We start from the raw sequence: 18,719 nt of genomic DNA on the forward strand, positions 1-18,719 counted from the left end.
TGAGATTGGGGGGGTCCTAATGACCATTCATCAATGCTCGTTGACTGATCATTGAGTGCCTTCTCATTCAGTTTATCAAGTCTTGCACATAAAAAGTCAGAATAAGCATTATTCAGCTTTGTTAAAGCCAACTAGGAGTAAAATGCTCTATTTGAACCCATTTTGCCCTTGGTTTTTCACTTTGTTAATGCAGTCCTGCTTAAATGAGTGCTTTTATTGGGTCTGTTAGAATATCTGAAACTATTAATTCTCTTGTATTGAATAGCTGGTGGCAGGCCAGAGCAGATGGGGTAGAAAACTATTTGGTTGGGTGTATTGCTTTCAATTAGGATCAATGAGGTTTCAGCTCCTTTGAATTAACTCACTTAATACCCACTGTGTGAAGTCACAATGTATCACAACAGTCTGCTATAAGTAGAGCGGGAAGTTGAGAAGTCCTACAGAAAAGCTTTGAGTTAAATTCTTCCTTCACTGTTAATAGAGAGCTTTCATTAACTACAGATGTGTTTCAGTGGACTTCCAGTCCCTGTTAGTAAGCTGGGTTTGTACTAAAGGCAACCTCTGTACTTTTTAATGGTGGTTGTTTGGAATTTCTCTTTTCCATCAGATTCATGTCTTGGATATCTTGTATTATCCACTGCATAAAAATCTTTTTTTCCCCCTGCTTCAAACATATGAATATGGAGACTGGTTTATGTTCTTTGTCCATTTTAAAAAGAAGGACTTCTAGAGGGTCATTTAAAATTATTTTGTAAAGCATTTGAGTGATTGTCAGAGAAGGAGCTGATGCCCACCTAGGATGGCATGGCATAATGTGCACCATAAAGAAACTGGCCAAAAATTGTCTTCTGGATTTTTCATTCTCTTTGTAGCCCTTTCATTTTGTTCTTACGCATAACACTGACTCTTGTGCTGCAGCAGAATTGTTCAGTGTTAAAACCACCACCTTTCTTTTCTTGGTGGAGAATAAAACCATATTACGGAATGGTCTGTCCACCTTTTCTTGGCCTGCTAAAATTTCAGACCTGGTGCAAAAACTTTTAGGGCAAGCTTTAAGTGACTGCATTAAAAAGGGGAGTGGGGAAAACGAATAAATATCTGCAGATATTTTTTCAGGGAGGACTGCCAAATGGGTTGCAGCCTGCCTCAGTGTATTAAATAATGGGAGGGAAAAACTATTCATGCAGCTGGCTGCTTGAGAAAATGCTGAAGTAGTCTCAGATGCACAGGCATTCTGTTAGCCCCTTCCATGAGCAGACTTCTAGGTGAGAATCTCCAGGGATCCAGGTTTTGTTGACGTGGATCAATTTAAGTGGCAATTACTGTAGTCAGATAACAGCTTAAAAAGGCTTTTTACACACAGAAAAAAAGATGCATAATCGCACAGCATATGGAAGTTCAATTTCTTGAGCCGTGGTCTGTGGATTTACAATGTACTGATATTAAGACCTTCTTTTAAGAGTGCATATTGTTTGGTTTTATTAAAATGCGTCATACCTTTGACTTGTTACTTTCTACTCTGAAGCTGATCCAGGCTGCATCTATGTTGATGAAAGGTTGCATTTCCAACTGTGAAAATGGTTTTCCTTTCATGTAGAGTACAGCATTACAAAAGGAAAACAACACAGCAAATACAATACTAACTGACTGGTTTAAGTAGTGCATCAAATAATAAAAATATAAGGACAGTAAATTCTTTAAAGGCCTTTTTGGCGCAGACTTTGCTTGTTTCCCTTTCCCTTGCTTGTCTCCCTTTGCTCTCTCTGCTTTTCCCTCCTTCACAAAACCAGGCTGTCATGAAAATGTTTCTATGTTTTGGTGTTTCTCTTAGGCTCTCTGATACTCAAAAATTCATTACATAGAACTTTATATAGGTATCTGATGAAGATGAAGAAAAGACTTGCCTCAAGTAGCAGGAGCATTTAGGGTGTTAGTGCCAGGGTATTTTCTGGGGCTAGGGGAGCTGCTCCTTTTCTTCTTGATAGTTTTATATTTGCCAGTCCTGTGTTTGCAGTCTCTGTCCTATTTAAGTGAAACTTAAGGGTGCCACTTAGTGTTTAAAAGTTATCATGGAAATCTCAGTAAATTAAGTGACTCATTTTCTCTAAGACAGAAATGTTCATGAGTTCAGTCTGGACATTGGAAGGACTGTTACTTTCTGCTTAATTTCGCATGTGTGCCCTTTTCCTAAACAGATCTTTATCAGACTCTGTAGCAGCTAGAGAAAGGAAGAGGAAGGCCTAAAAGCAGAGTTGTTTCTGTATAATAGAGGCAGAAGATGACATAACGCAACATCAGAGGGGTGCACACATAAGTACACAAGGATGAACCTTACACTGGCAAGATCTAATTCAGAATTGTTGCCTTTCAATAAAGGATTTGAATGTATACTGCAAAGGCAAAGTCAGAATCAGGACTTTCATGCTAGGTGCTGGAGAAATGCTCATTACTAAAGGGAGAAGCTTTTGCAAATGCTGAATGGGAGGAGAGTTTTAAAAAAGAGGATATTTTTCCTTGTGCCTGGAATTCTGTGCAAGGCTATACGTGCTGCAGAAGGCATGCGAGTCAGGCGTATGTTTCTTCTAAGAGGGAAAGATGTTTTACAAAGGACTAAAGAGGGACTGCTGAGAAGAAAATAGCCAGCTTTAGATAAAGCACTATAACAAAGACTTGTAGTTTTATGTATCATGGTGTCCATTAAAGCTTAATAGGGAAGAGTGAATTGAACCTAGCCAGGCATACCTTATTCATGTAAAGGATAAATATATTAAGGGGTGCACAAAATCAGAAATTGGGAGGACATGATTGTTTAGCTTTTGAAAAAGCCTTACAGGGAAGATTTTGTTTTCATCCCCCATGGATCACCATGCAAGGTAAAGGAGAGTAAGCTGCAAATGTTTGGAACATATCAATGGAGGAATCCCAGGGGGTTAAAAGCACTATAGTAAAATGTAAGTGGTCTGCTTTCTAAGTGTGTTCTATTTTACACATACTACTGCGACTCTGAGAAAGGGAGTGATTTTGATACACCATTCCCTATAGTAAAGGAGAATAATAATGACCAAAGTGTGGGAAGAGGAGGGGGGATTCTCTTGTATGTTCTCATGCATGTTTTGAATTCTGGCTAAATAAACAAACTTAGTCCTATGGAGTACAAAATTATGGCTGTTAAAATAATGAATTAATTTGTTTCTACTTTTGGAGGAGAGCTGATTCAAAGTGATGCTTTTTCTTTAATTGTTGTCAGCAGAGGAAAGGGTTAACTTTTAAAACAAAAAATGAATAATTCAGTGTTTGGCTTATCACTCTGCATTTTAGTTTCTATTCTTTGGTCATCTGGAACTTGGTGTGAAAGGTAGAGTAAAAGGAGTCAGCTGAGGGGAGCCAGGGTTGTGATAATTTGCACACACATCCCTGTCATTGTTCTGCCTGAAGAGACAGGGCTGGGTTCAAGGCCACATGTGCTCCTGTCATCATTCACATTTCTGCTCCAAGTGCAATACAGAGTGTCAGCTCTCCATCTGTCTTTGCCTGGCAAACGCACGCGCCCAGCATCCTGCCTCCAGCTACGCTGCCACAGCCAGTTCTGATGGCCCTCCTCGCTTCTCTCTGTTCATTCCAGAACAGGAGGCACTGAGCCCTAAATAAGCTTGCTTTTAGGAGAGAGCCATTTACAGTGTGGTATATTTTATCCAAGGATGCCTGGTGAGTTGAAATTATTGCAGCTCTTTCGGTTTTAAATGAGGAAACGCTAATTGTTTTTTTTTGATAGTATATTTTGCCTCTCTTTTTGTTTTCTCTTTTAATATAGAGGGTGATTTGCAAGCTGATATGGGTATGGAGTGGTTGCGGATGCTAATTCTGTTGTGTATGTGTTTGGGGGAGGGGATTTGTGCAAGTGAACTGCCAGAGATGATACTTACAGCAGGACTGGATGTTTCAATGAAAAGGCATGGAAATAGCAGAAAGTCACTGGCTTTGTGGGTGTGGGTCTCTGCACGGGCGATTTTTAGCAAAGAGAAATACAGCTTCAGGCTGGCTTTCATGACTGTCAGCTGCACCTTGGATCTGCAAACATTTGATCGGCAGAGATCATTTCACAGCGTTCACCCATCAGCTGAAATTATCTCTATGAAAAGCTGTTTATGTTGTAGAAGTGAGGGAAATTTAAAAAACAAATTATTCCAGCTTTGTCCTAAATTGTAGTCCTTCACCATCATCAGACAAATCACTGAAATATGTTGATTCAAAATAAAACAATAAAAAAAATCTGCCGAATTTAAGGAATTGCTATGGAGCTGGGAGTTGTAACAGGTCGGTTTCCTCAGGAAAATATTACCCTTAGATCTTACAATCGCTTGTCTAATTGATAAGTGCTATTGCCAATAAAAACGCTTCTATGCAGGGTGATTTGTCTGATGTGTTTTGTGAGGCATTTGACCACGACCGAGTGGATTGAATCTGGTGTGTTTTGTTTGTGGTGGGTTTTTTCCCATTTGGTAGGGACTGGAAAAAGCCATGTGCCTGATTATAACAGCCTCTGTTCTGGATAAAAAAAGAGACGGGACTAGAGATCCTACAGCTGGCTGGTTCTTGTGGATTATTTGGGTAGGACAGGCAGAAGAGGCTACGCTTGATCACAGAGTCTGTACACCTCACAGATGGTGTTTTGAAACAGTATCTGCCAGTTTGCTGCAGCCACAGTTGCATGTAGGTATTGCCAGTTGTTGGAAGAATGTTTTCCTTTTAGCATTTTTACACACGGTCATACCCTACTGCTGCTATGTTTGCTGATCCTGTAGTTGTAACAAGAAAGTGGTTTCTGTTTGCTCAAAGCACAAGGCTAAGAGGATTTATATGGTTGAAATACAGGCAAATTAATTTGCATAGATAACAACTGAGGGCTATGAAAGGTCAATTTAACTCTTTAAATGTCAAATTTGATTTGCATGCATTGCATTCCTGGGAATGTGGTCTTCATTAGAGATACCATAGTAATTAATTAATTAGGAAAGCTGTGCATTGTTTGTAATTTGAATCCACTGATATTTCCCTTGTGTTTGTATGAAACTTATCTTATGCAGTTAACTATTTCTGTGTTCTATCACGATATTTAAAGGTACTAAAATGACACATTCTTACCAGCCTTGAACTTTGTGTGCATTCTTTGGGACAGTTGGCAAACAATGTTGGAATGCCTAGAGTGGAGGTTTTTGAAAACCTATTAAGCCTTTGGTATTTAAATTACTTGATCTACCTGCTGGTTAAAATTTCATGCATCTTTAATCAAAATGGCATGTGCTACACTTGAGTATGTATACTCTTATCAATACTAGTTAAGCTTTATCATTAAATAAATCTTTAATTTCCAACATTTTTTTAAAGCAGTAGCAAGGAAGAAGTGTGTTTTAATGTCAGCTCCGAGTGTTAGAAAACCTTGCACTTGGATACAGAGAATACACTAACAGCTGTGACTGGGAGCATGTGCCAGAATGGAGATACTTGAACAGATCTGACACTTGGCTATTTTTGACACCCATCTGCACTTTTTTACTCTCCTCTAGGATGAACTGCCTCTCAATCTGTTCACAGCATATTTTAGCCCTTTAATATTGTGGTGGTGTGTTTTTTCAAATGGGCATTATTAGCCATCTGGGGTAGATTTTGTATTTTAAAAGTAAGCACATTATGTACAGGAGATTAAAAGGATGTGTATTTTTATGTAATCTGATACTATGTCAGTGCCTTTTGTGTATGTGTGAAGTCTTGATTTCAGAAGCATCCCTTTAGTGATTGTGACATCTGAAGTCCTTCTTTTGGGCAAAGAATAGGAAGTAATAAAGATGAGTTCTGGTTTCTGTGTGCCGGTAACACTTAGACAAACTAAATTTGCCCTTCAAAGACAAATTGCTACCACTGTTATAGTTGCAACTGGCCGCTCACCTTCTTGCTTCCCTGTCAGGGCAGAGGACAGCACTGAGGCTGGCTAATGAACCAATGTAAAAAGCCATTTAGACCTCTCTTAAGGCAGTGCTGCAACTCTGAGAAAAGTCTCTAGAAAGATAATCCCGTTAACGTGCAGCTTGCTTTAACTAAGTTAACCATTTTGTCATTCGGTGTAGTGAACTCTAGGAAGTGTTTAAATAATTGTTCCTGGGGGAACAGTGTTCAAATCTAATACCCTACACCAGTTTCTCTGATTACTGTGAGTGTGGTAGTTGGGTTTTTTCCTTTTTTTTTTTTAATAATATTTATTCCGGACTTTATTTATGAAACATTACAAATCTATCAGTCATTTTATAGTACTTTCAAAGAACAGATGTTGGCCTACAAAATGCTTTATTATTGCCCGTGGCAGTATTCAGCATCGTTTCCTTAAAAGGACAATCAGTGATCACAGTCATTGTAGCCCGGAAATAATGCTGCTCTTTCAGAAGATGGCCTGGTATTAGGTCAGACCACCCTTTCTTTACTTCTGCTCTCCAGATGTGGCTGCAACTTTTTTTTTTTAAGTTCATGTTTCAAAAAAAAAACACGTTTGTTTTCAAAATCTGGTTTTACTTAAGATATTTCCATCCTGGAGTGCATTTCATAAATTGCCCACATATTTTTCTTAGCAGAGAACTTAACTGGCTGTAATTTTTAACACATGGCCACATCATGTGATATTTTCAAAACATTTGCACATAGCTTTAAGAAGGTCCCGGCAGAAATTATCCATCATCTCACAGCCAGCCCATTTCTTAACAGCATATCTGCATTTTCCATTTAGCAGAGCTATATATTATTAGCTTACATTTTGGGTAGTAAAACAGTGTATTGCTGATTGTAAAACATGGACTTTATTATCTGCTGAAAATTGATTTGGCATTTATAGCCACTGTGTACTAGAGTTGCTTTCTGGTTTTAACATTAGTGCTTGCAAGTGATGATTTGTTTAAAGAACAGAAACGGAATTGCCATGGACATAACTGTTAGTGTCCTAGTAACTGAACATTTGGATTATCCACCTGTTTTTTAAATAATATATGTGTCTAAATGCTGTTACACAGCAAAAGTCTCCTAGCAGTCCATTAACCGACTTGCTCTGTTTTAAGTTGCGGTTGCTATGCTGTTATTTTAGGATAATTCTGTGTCTTACAAAACAAGTTTCCTGCCAAATGGGCAAAATGTGTCTGGAAATGCTTAAGTCTAAGTTTTAACCTTGCATCATTATTCCCATCATCCTACAAAATGACTTTATCTTCTTCAGGATTCAGCTATTGAGTGAAAAGCTCTTTCCCTAAGAGGACTGTGAGTCACTGGTTTCTTCAGATATGTATGTATGGTAGGGTTTGAGAGGTGACATATGATGACTTGTTTTTCACAGTATTAAAGTTTCTTTGTCTTTTATGGTAGTAATAAATTCCAAAATCTGCATAACATTTTTGCTCTTATTTTGAACCCAGTGCGGCCTTGAACTGTGTCTTGCTATACATGTATGGAAAGTAAGTTACACATCACAGAATGCAGATCATGCTGTAGAGATGGCTTTAATATATATATTTAATCAAAGTTCCAGTTTTTCAGTGAAGATTTAGTGCTTTATAACTCAGACCTTTAGCTGCTCAGGAACAAAAAAATCGTTTCTCAGGTGTGATACTTCCTTGGTGTGCATAGGGTGTTTAGCACCAATCACATCTTGATTTGAAGATTTTGGACTCCACACTCACATATTTAAGGCATGATTGTCATAGCTTGCAAATCAATGTGAATCTGTGTATATGCAATTTAAAAAGAAGACTTGAATACCAATTTTGCATGAAATTAAATGATGTTATATGCCAATTTAAAGGCCAAACAGAGAAATTGATACATTTAAGAGTAGAAGACATGATATCTCATTCTCTTAGGAAATGTACATATACCTGTATCGGTTTTCTCATTTGTTTGCCTCATCCTTTTTTCTTCAAAGTGTGTACATCAAGGATAACTCTACAAAAAATTAGCTGAAACCTGTTTTTTTCATTATCAGGTCACAGAGTAAAACTAAGTGCACAAAACAACTTCTGCACTTGAATCAGTAACTGCCTTACAAACCCAAAGTGCCATGCCCCAACTCTCCTCATTCCAGATGCATCACTATTACAGCTTTAAAGTTTCCCAAGCATGTCAAGCTACATCTATGCATGCCAAGATCTGCTTCAGTATTGATAGCGTTAGGCAGGCCAGTGCTTAGTTCACATCCCTGTCATTTGGAGCAGAAGCATTTCTGTGTCTGAGTTGTTCACACAGTCAAGATCTGGTAGGTGATCTCAGAGGAAGCCCAATGCATATTCAGAAATTTTGGTCTCTGTGAAAAGAGTAAGTGTAGACTTGCTTTTTGTGCCCAGAAATGTGTGTGGTGTAAAATGAAGCACAGAGCCAGCAATGCTGAGGCAAGTAGGGATTAAATTGGGAAAACCATAGGGCACAGCAGTGCTGCTTGAATTTTCACTGAAATACAGACACAGTCTAGCCATATTGGTCCACTTGGCAAGACTTATTTCTTTCAATATCCTGCTATGCTAACTCTTACGTTCAGGCAGTTTCACTGTGAAGGTGGTGAATCCTTTGCATGCTGTACCATGATATCTATATTCACTAAATCTACTCTCCAGGAGCTCAGCCATCTTCACACCAAGTCGCATTTTTGTGATGTACATTTGTTCTGCCTTATGTTCATGAGAGTCACCAGATGAAGAGCGGGACCAGTGCAGGAGCTGCTTCCCCCTTGCTCCTGTTGATCTTGGGTGTGTTCCCTCCTAACATGTTCCCTCCTAACATGTTTCCTGGTCAGTTCTTGGGTAGGACAAGAGCAATGGAGGTTACTCCCATCCACAGAATAAGCTGCTAATTGCCAGTAGCTTTCCCCCCTGCTAAGAGAATACATTCCAGACCTGAGTTTAAGCAAGCAAAAGAAGACTTTGAATTGATGTGTTTCAATTCTAGAGTGAGGCTTTCACTCCAAAGACTTGAATAAATAAATTCAAAGCTCATCTCTTCCATCTCCCCTAGCTGATCTACATAAACCGGTTCTACTTGCCAGTCTTCTGAAGGTGAAGATATGGACATCTTTTTTGGAGGAGGTAGTAATGCTGTGGATCCCATGTGTCCAAGTTACTGAGGCTCTTGAAAGGCAGGAGTACAGCCTTCCGTCTCCAGTATTTTCATGTTGGTGAGCTGTAGGCAGTTGCTAGTTAAATATAACTAACTTTCTATCATCTTTTCTGTCATGAGTTGCCTACAGCTACCTAATGGGAAGATGTAGAGTATATGCATGGAGCCAAACTCTTCTTGAGGTGCATAGTGATAAGAGGCAAAAGGCACAACTAATGGACCATAATAAAACCCAAGTAGATACTAAAAAAAAAAATTCTTCACCATGAGGATGGTCAGACTGAAACAGGTTTTCCAGAAAGGTAGTGGCATTTACAGTTATTGAAGAACCTAAACCTCTGGCAATTTGATCTAAACCGCATATGCTTTGCAGTAGGAGGGCATGGACTGTCTAATCTCCTGAGGTCACTTCTGCCTGCGTGATGATTCTTTGTTCTACCTGACCTGTTAAGTGTTCTGGATACCCAGTCTGAGGTGCTTCAGCCTGTGCACTGTAGGGGAGAGCAGAGCAGTCCATGGCACTGGCTTCTGTGTTGCGTTTCAGGAGAAATTTCACCAGCATTGGACTTCTGGGCACCCAAAGTTACTTACTTATTGAATCAAGTCTGAAAGCATTACTTGATCTGTAACTTTACAAATGAACTTTGTGTACTGGTAGAAGACCAGAATTGTCAGGCTTGGTGTTTGAAAGGACTGCACATCCTTCTTCTAGTAGGTCATGGAGCTATGCTTCCACATACCAAAGCTAAATTTATTTCTCTATGCTGTTGCTTTTTTATTTTTTTTTCTCTACTAGAAATTTCTTGTTTACTGCCAGTTATAGGCAGAGTTTGGAGAAAGAGCCTCATTGTGAGCTTTCACTGCAGAACACGTGAGACAACAAGTTGCTGAAGACCTTGGAATTTGAAAGGAGACACTTCAACTGGAGGTTCACAGACCTCTTAGTTTTGTCTCTGTGCTGCAGCACACCACCTGTTAGTAATGTTCTTGCAGCTGGTTTAAAGCTGTATTGTCAAAAGAGGCACTGAACCAATCCAGGTTCTAAAAATCTCCTGCTCAAATTCTTACGGCATGAAGCTACAGCCTTACTTGAGCCTTACTTCCATGATATAGCATAATGAGTTGTGCATTTATTTCTACTTCTTCTTTCTCTTGGAAACTGTCAATCTTCTGAAATTTTCATGACGAATAGGTAGGACCCCCACATCTGAATTAATTAAAATTATCCAGCCAGATATTTTGGTATTAATGGGGATAAATATTCTGGAGCTATGCCTGAAACTTATAGGTGCTTTTAAATGGGCATATAATGTAAGTCAAAGGTGGTAGAAAATCTTTCTGAAGTTCAGAAGGAAATACCATCTGCAGTGGGCACAGTTATTAAGAGTACTGCTCATATGGTTCTCATTCATTATGGACATCCCTTTGGAAGTAGACTGTAACAAGCTCTGCGGCATTTTTGCATGTCGACAGTACTGAGCTGACAAAGACCAAAAGAAGTGTGGAAATAGAAGAGAGAAAGGAATTGGTATGGGTCACCTTTTGGAGGAGATGCTGAGGATTAAGGAAGAAAAATGGATTTTGGTAACCCTTCAAGCATACTGCAAATCTGTGCAGATATTCTGTAGGGTCATGCTGATATTATTCTTGGTTAAAAAAAAGGAGGTTGCTGTAATGAACTGAGATTTGAGGAAAGGGTATTTGCATGTGCCTAATTAACTGCAATGAAGTTGGAAATGATGATTCAAGAAGAGGAATATATTTTATCTTTTAAAGTCCATGGCTCTTTACAGTTTATCAATACATCTTTTCTGGGGTTTAAAGCATGCTCTGTCATCTGTAAGTCATTTGGAAAGCATCTCTAAAATTTGTCTTGGTACACTTTCAGTTCTGATGCTTTATTGGATTTTTCTTTATGTGCTTATAATCCTCTTCTCCAAGCCTTGGTAGCCTTTCTGTGCATCTCCAGTACAAATTTTTTTAATTCTCCCTTTCTCTATGATTCTTCCAGCAATGCTGGTTTTGTTGTCTTACTTGTCCTCCTGCTTTGAAACCACATCCTGCTAAGGGAATAATCTCCGGGTTTAGTGATACAGGGCCCTTCCCCTTCTTTCTTTCAGATCTCTCCTTAGGATGTGTTTTGTGAGTCATGCAAACACATATGACTCAAATAGTTTTCCTGCCACAAGATTACAGTTTGGAAAATGTGTGCACTCGCATCATAGGAAAATGCAGCCATAATTTCATTTTTACTTCTAAACTGTACATTCCAAATATATTCTCATGGCCCTTTTAAGCCAGAGCAATGAACATGTAAACACAGCCCTGAATTGTCATTGTAGCTGTTTTATACTCCAAATGAATGGCATCTACATAGACTTTGCTATATGTGATTTTCCCATATCATTCCTTGAATTTTAAAGAGAACCTTTTTTAAAAAGATTTTGCTCCTTGCAGAGCACCAGCCACGTCTTTTGTGGTTAGCAAATACAAATTAACATTTATTGTTTTAATTTTATTTTTCCAGTCCATTTCACCACATAATTGCTGATTGTGTAATTATATCTGCTAGATTTGCACGCACTTACTTGTTTTCTGTTTAGGAGAAGTTTGTCCAACTGAAATTTAGAAGGGGTCATTTTCTGTGACAACGTTACTGTTTTTTATAGCTACTTTTCTTTGCCTGGAACTGTACTAGGTACACTGTTTTTGACATTTTAGACTATAAACACCGTAATATACAAAAATGGTCTTTAAAAACAGGGCTATGGAATAATTTCATTCTTTTTGAGAAAGATTTGGGATTTCAATCAGTTTTGAAAGTGAAATCCTCAGTGAAACAGAGGGACCTTGAATGTTACTAACACAGTAAAGAAAGCTGAAGGATGCTCATTAAAGCAACTGTGGTTATGTCTGTAAACGAAAGAGTATAATTAGATATCCAGCGAGGTCAGATGGCACTGTTATTTAATAGCTTTGAAAGTCATCAGTTTTCTTCTTAGAAACTGGCTTGCAACAGTTTACTGTGTCTTGGGCTCGATGTTTTTAGTTTTCATTTCTCCACTGGCAGAGGAAGGACAGTTTCTAGAATTCAGGTGGTCTGCATTGGTTGAGTTCATCCTTCTGCGGCACTATAGGATCTCTTCATGTAAGGATCCCAAAAGAGAGAGAGCTTCTGTCAATCTCATCTATATTAGATCTTTGAAGTAATTTAAATTACTTCATTAAAATGAATATTTGATTTATTTTACACTGAGATCAGCATTTCACTGCATTTCATCTTCAGAAACAAAAGCAGAGTCCTTTGCAAAACCAGATCTGTGTAGTAACAAATGTATATTTTACTTTTCTGAATTCCTAATGGTCAATGTGAGCACTTCCTTGTCCCTTGCAAATGAAGTAGTGAGATGGTGGCCTCTCTGGGAATCCTATTTGTGTCTCTCAGGTTGAATTTTTAAAGTATTTTGAAGAATGCTCATCTTGTTTTGTTAATTTACTTACAAATCTCTTTACATAATTCTCTGGTTGTAAAAGCAAATATGTATTTGGGTTTTCTATATTTATTAAATGAGGCTGCTGCACAAGTGATGAATCTATGCATGAAACTAATTGAGAGCCTGGTATAAAAACAGAGTCTACAGAGCATGCATAGCAAATTCTCTGCCAGGAAAGCTGGTGTTACAGTCTTTCTTTGCTCTCTTTGGACTCCTCTGCATAGACAGGACCACATCTTGGGTTGGATTTGCATGGTTGCTCCTCAGCTGACCTGCCAGTCTTCTTTCTGTGGCTTGTCAATTGGTAGAGTAGTAATTTCAAATTCCTTTCATTTTGAGGAAGGAAAGTAAATGGTATTTAATCTTCAGAGACCAACAGAAGCAGAATCCTTTCATTTATGCTGCCTTAAAGGTTTTGCTTCAAACTGCTCTTGAGAATCTGTAAAAGCTCCAAAGATAAAAATACTACCTAAATTTCAGGTATTGACCTGCATCTCTCCATAGAGTCGCAAGAGAAATGATACACTCTTTCCTTAGTTAACATCTGTGTTCTCTCAGAAAGAGCTTTGCTGAATAATTTGCTTTTTCTTAAGGAATATAGAAAATCATCATGCCTTGATTTCATCCTGTCAGCAGCAGATATGATTGCATGGTTTTGTCTGGGACATTGGTTCAAGACAGTTTTGAAATAATGAGTGTCTATTGCTTAATCACCAGGAATGCTTAATAGTTTTGTCACAAGTGTTTTTCTTTTTGGAGGCTGTAAGTGTTTTCGCTGTCTTGCCACACTAGATATAGAATAGATGCCTTGATGAATTACCCAATGGGGATTCTGCTGCAGAAATTGATGCTTACTGAATCAAAATCAAAGCCTTTTTTTTTGTTTGTTTGTCTCCTTTAGTAATTATAGTAAAGCTGCTGGGTTTTAAATATGTCTGCTTACCAGTCTGGATATGCACACATTGTTGCATGCAATTGCTGGCTTTTGGAGGGCTTTTTGCCACAAAATAATATGATGATGCAGATGTTCTGATGCTGTTTTTTACATCAGCTGATTGTGGATCTGATACTGAAAGCTGATCAGCAGCTAGCACATACCATCATCTTGTGATCCAAACAGGTTCCTTTGGTAGTAAGTTCTACTGTTCCAGTGTGTCGTAATTAAATTGAGTGTTGTTAAGATGTCAGAAATTACTTCATAAGGCAAAATAATGAACTTAAATAGACTTACTTGCACAATGCAAATCATAATTTAGCAAATTACCTTAAGGTCTATATATTTAGAAACAAAAAAGACCTCCAAAATTCAATAGGAAGAGGAAAAAAAATGGTCTCATTTCTGACAGCCTCATTTCTGACTTGCATTAAAGTCTCTCTGGTCTGAATAGATGCTAGAATAATGCATGTTATTTGTGAATAATAGTCATAGCATGCTTTGTTTGGAAAAAAGGTAACTATTTTTAATTTCACTTATGATTGCATGTCTGGTGGGAAATGCCTGTCGACCAGACCTTTAATAGTTGGAAAAATCCTTCTTATATGTGCAGCAGATAACTTCTGTATCTAGCTCTTACCAGGTTTTGAGCAATGTTAATTCACTGAAAAGTTCGAGTAATTTGTGAATACTCAGCGTCCTGTAGAATTAGACTGTGTTTATGAGAAGGCTAATGTTGTTAGAAAAATAATAGATTTACATGCTTAGTGAGAGCTGTTTGTAAATCAGCAGGTGGTTTCTAAATATCAGGAATTAGCAAAATGTTTAGTGATGTGACCTCTCTGAGAAAAAAACCTGTTTAAAAATACTAGAACATTGAAAGTTCAAATGCTTAAAGCTGATTTCTTTGTCTTCAGCCATCTCAGGACTTTCTTACTTGTGGTTTGAATTCACAGACTCTTAGCTTTCAGTCTTGAGGACCTTATTTTGCATTTTGAAGAAAAGGAAAATAATTTTCTTGCAAACCATATATTTCAATAGGAGACATATTTCTGTGAATAGATAGGAAAAATTCAGATGACACCAGAAAATATGTGCTTAAGTTTTGTATATGTATGCACATAGTTTCTTACAGAATACTAGATTACATTTTCTTTTAGTCATATAAAACCTGCTTGGGACTAAATTAATAAATGACGTGAAGCTTATTAAAAATTCTGCATGTCTTTAGAATCGTACATACAGCTCTAAGAAATTTGCTAGCCATAAAAGCCAAGGAATGTCATTAGAGTAATATATATTTAAAAAAATCAAAATCATGTGATCTAATTTGTCTGTGTTCCATTTTCATACTCTGATTTGAAGTTAAGCTCTCCCGTATCCCTATAAATGGCTGTTGTACAGTGTACATCTCCTCTGAAAAGGTTTCCAGTGTGGGGAAAAAAGAAATTAAGTTCAAAGAGCTTTAATCCAGTTTCCTCTGTTTTATTTGATTACTTCGAAAACCTTTCCCTTCGCCGCTGCACCCCAATTCTTCATTCACCAATAATACTGAGGGGGAAATTTGTGCTGCACTACTTATATATAATTTAAAACTATTGTTCTAGCTTTAAACCCAAAGCCTTTCTTCATCTATCATTTATCTCATGATGTTATCTTTTGTACTCGATACCCTTCAGTAAGCACAGCCTGACACATCTTGTGGCCTTTACCTTCTGCGATAAAAAAGATTGAAAAGATGCTTGGCACCACCTGGTGAAGATGAGGCAACCCTGGAGAACTGTGCTTCGGGAGCAGGTGACTGATGCTAAGAAATGTGCCAGTCGGGGGACACAGCTGAGGGGTTATAGTAGGAAAGGGGGAGGGGAGGGAAGAGGAAGAAAAAAAGAGCAGAAACATTAATACATCTTCCTGAGGTTTGATGGGACATATACTGCCTACTGTTCCATCTGGTGCTTATGATAGCATGGCATATTAGCATGCTGCAAGTTCATAATGTATTCAGGGCGAGAAAACACCACTTGCATACCAATTGAGGCGTCCTCTTTCTCAGAGCTGCCTTTGAATTTCAATGATGTTTATGCCTCCTAAGCCATGACTGAACTGAGCATTTCCGCTTGTGGAGAAATAACAGCATTGAGGGACTCTGGCTTGTGTGGCTTTTCTTTCCTTTCTCTTTATTTTTCTCCTCTTTTTTTCAGGTTATTTTCTTCCTGCTCTTTCCTTCCAATTTGTTTTGTTTGGGGAAGCTTCAATACTGCTTGAGGTTTTTTGACTAGCTAATTACAGAGTTTCTGTTAATATTACATTAACTGCCTTTTAAGGTTGTAGTCTATTGTCTTTTTGCTTATCTCAAAATGCTTAAATGTATTTTTATGACTCTAAAAGCAGTGTCATGACACATTTAGAAAATAGCACATTACAACTCTGCTTTATATTCAAATTTCCTGTATTGCTAAATCAAAGAACAAACAATACCCCGAATTCTGCATTTCATGGTAAATTATTTGTACCCTGCATCTCTGAAGACTTGATTTTAACTTCAAGTGTGCTACATAATAGGATAGATAAGTATCTGAAGTTGAACAAGTAAGTAAGACTTCGTGAGCAAGGTCTTTTTGTCAATTCCTCGCAGGAAACTTACTGATATGTTCGTTTTACTTCTCCCTAACCTATCCTCTTTGAAACTCTGCTGAGATTGACACTTGACTGGAGACAATCTCAAAACCGCTACAGACAGTCTCGACCGCACATTTTGTTTCTGAACTTGTCAAAGATTGTGATCTCTTTATGGCTCAGTGCTGTGAATCGCTGTGCAGCCCTCTTTCCAGCAGGTTTTCAAGGTATGAAGTTTACACACAGGGTAGGTTATTTGAAGTGGGATTTTCAAGTGTCTGGAGTAATACATGAGTACATGTCTCATTGGCTTTGTTAATGACTGAGCTTCTAAACTGTGTCACATGTTTTGAAGGATCTACCTCAAAAAAGGTAGACTTTGCTGCTTGATGTGGTTTAACCCCATCTGGCAACTAAGTCCCACACAGCTGCTCACTCACTCCCCACCAGCAGGATGCAGGGAAGAAAATTGGAAGAATGAAAATGAGAAAATTTGTGGGTTGAGGTAAGAAGAGTTCAATAATTAAAATAAAATAAAACAGCAATAGTAATTGCAATAGTAATAATAACAAGAACAACAGCAACAACAACAACAATAGTAATAGCAGTTAGTTGTAATGAAAAGTAAAATAGCAAAGAGAAAGAAATAAAAGCCAAGAAAGTCAAGTGACACCTAGCCAGTCCCCGTGCAAAAGCCTCCCAGCCAACCTTCCTCCCTGTTTTATTGCTGAGCATGACATCACATGGTTTGGGATGTCTCTGGGGTCAGCTGGGGTGAGCTGTCCCAGCTGTGCACCCCCAGCCTGTTTGCTGGTGGGTTGGGGTGAGAAGCAGAAAAGGCCTTGACTCTGTGTGTAAACCCAGCTCAGCCATAGCTAACACATCCCTGTGTTACTGACACTGTCTCCAGCACAAATCCAAAACACAGCCTTGCACTACCTGCTATGAAGAAAATTAGCTCTATGCCAGCCAAAACTAGCACATTATTTGAAGAAGGAAGAATATTGAAACAGCATCTCTAGTACAGACCCATGTAATTAATGCATTTCATATCTAGTCCTCTACCTGCACAGCTGGACTTTCAGAACTGACTGTCGTTTGAGGCTTTAGCTTAATCTTTAAAGCATGTGACTGTCATGCTAATATAACTTTAATAAAAATGTACTAGGTAACACTTTGAACTCCTTTGCTCTAATTTAGTATTAATTCACTTGATTACTAGAAAAGAAAAAAATCTTGTTCTGGTTCTGATCCATTCTTTCAAATACATCCAGCCATGAGTTTTATAAATATGTATTTTCAGACAGTCATTCAGCTACTGTTGCATAGATAAGAAATGAAAAATGCATTACTCATCTTGTCAAAGAATAAATTGACTTCCTTTGTTTCACTATCTGAATATCTGTTGTCTGATGGCTTATGAACATTCCTTGTTTATTGATAGTGCATTTAGACCTAGGTATTAATGCCTTGGCTTAAATGCTAATTATTTTTTTTCCCTTAATACATTCAGGAAGGCTAATGTTACTGAATAGGAATGTGGAGGAGGTAGTGTGGGTAATTCAAGCAAGTTTAGTCAGCACTTACAAGATTCTTGAAATGTTTCTTGATGTCCTACAGAACTGTTAACATCTGCAAGGCTTGTGAGAAGAGTCATGTTTATTGCAGCTGTACGTTAGCTAGAATGCAGAAGAAAAGGGGGGGATCAGAGTTAAGAATGAAACAGCTGGCTTTTGGTACAGAGATTTGTAATTTACTCTCATTACAGACCGACAGCAAACTCTACTTGGGCTCTTTTGAATCAGCTTCTTTGAGATAGCAGGTTGAAGGCTTGGGAGTTTAGCTGTTTAGATGCAGTTCAACAAAATACACACAGTTTAAAAGAAAACAAAGCTTTTAGATAAATAATCACAAGTGAAGTTCAGCCTTTCAAGGAGCTGTTTGTTCCAGTATGACATAATATGATGTAGAGCATGTGTTTAAAGTCTATATTTTAGATGGTTTAAAAAACATAAATGTTGTTTTAAATAATAAGAAAAAGAAACAGAAGCAGTGGGGAAGGAGTAGATAGAAGGCTGATGATTTCTTGCAGAACCAACGAGGCCATCAAATTTCATGTCCCCGTTCTTGCAAGAGTTTGGGGTTGCTGGAGGAAAGGAAAGATGTGTTGAGGGATTCCTGAGATTCTGGGCCTGACTGGACAGTGTAATAATACCTCAGTGTATTTGTTTTACTTCTCTCTTTTTGTACTAGAAGAGAAAGAACTATCAGTATCCAAGTCCTATTTTCTAGTTTGCTTCTTTCTGTAAAAACATTGCATACACATTTCCAGACTCAGGGTTTTTTGTCCAGGTTTGGTATGCTCCTTGCCCATTTCTTTCTCAGTCATCAGACAGATGTATACCTAAGCTATGTCAATATTTGTTAGGGTTTCAGCTAAGGTTAAAGGTTTTTATAGTTTTGTTTTCTTATTTGTCTCTTAATGAAACCTGATAATTCTTTTGTTTCCTCTAGTTAATGTAGCTTGGTATGCTTCC

At 38.0% G+C, this 18,719-nt stretch overlaps 1 protein-coding gene across 4 annotated transcripts in view; it reads left to right on the plus strand.

Moving 5' to 3' along the window:
• Positions 1 to 18,719, plus strand: part of RUNX1T1 (RUNX1 partner transcriptional co-repressor 1) — a 113,519-nt gene that overhangs the window by 31,518 nt on the left and 63,282 nt on the right. The window contains exon 1 of one of the 4 annotated variants that reach the window (XM_071554194.1): positions 3,557 to 3,705. The exons of the other annotated variants lie outside the window; for them this stretch is intronic. Coding sequence (XP_071410295.1) covers positions 3,699 to 3,705 — 7 coding nt within the window. The 5' untranslated portion in view covers positions 3,557 to 3,698. Of the gene's footprint in view, positions 1 to 3,556; positions 3,706 to 18,719 lie in introns of those variants that run through there. 4 annotated transcript variants of the gene reach the window in all.

Source organism: Pithys albifrons, chromosome 4 (genome assembly GCF_047495875.1).
Source record: "Pithys albifrons albifrons isolate INPA30051 chromosome 4, PitAlb_v1, whole genome shotgun sequence".
NCBI classification, from domain to species: Eukaryota; Metazoa; Chordata; class Aves; order Passeriformes; family Thamnophilidae; genus Pithys; species Pithys albifrons.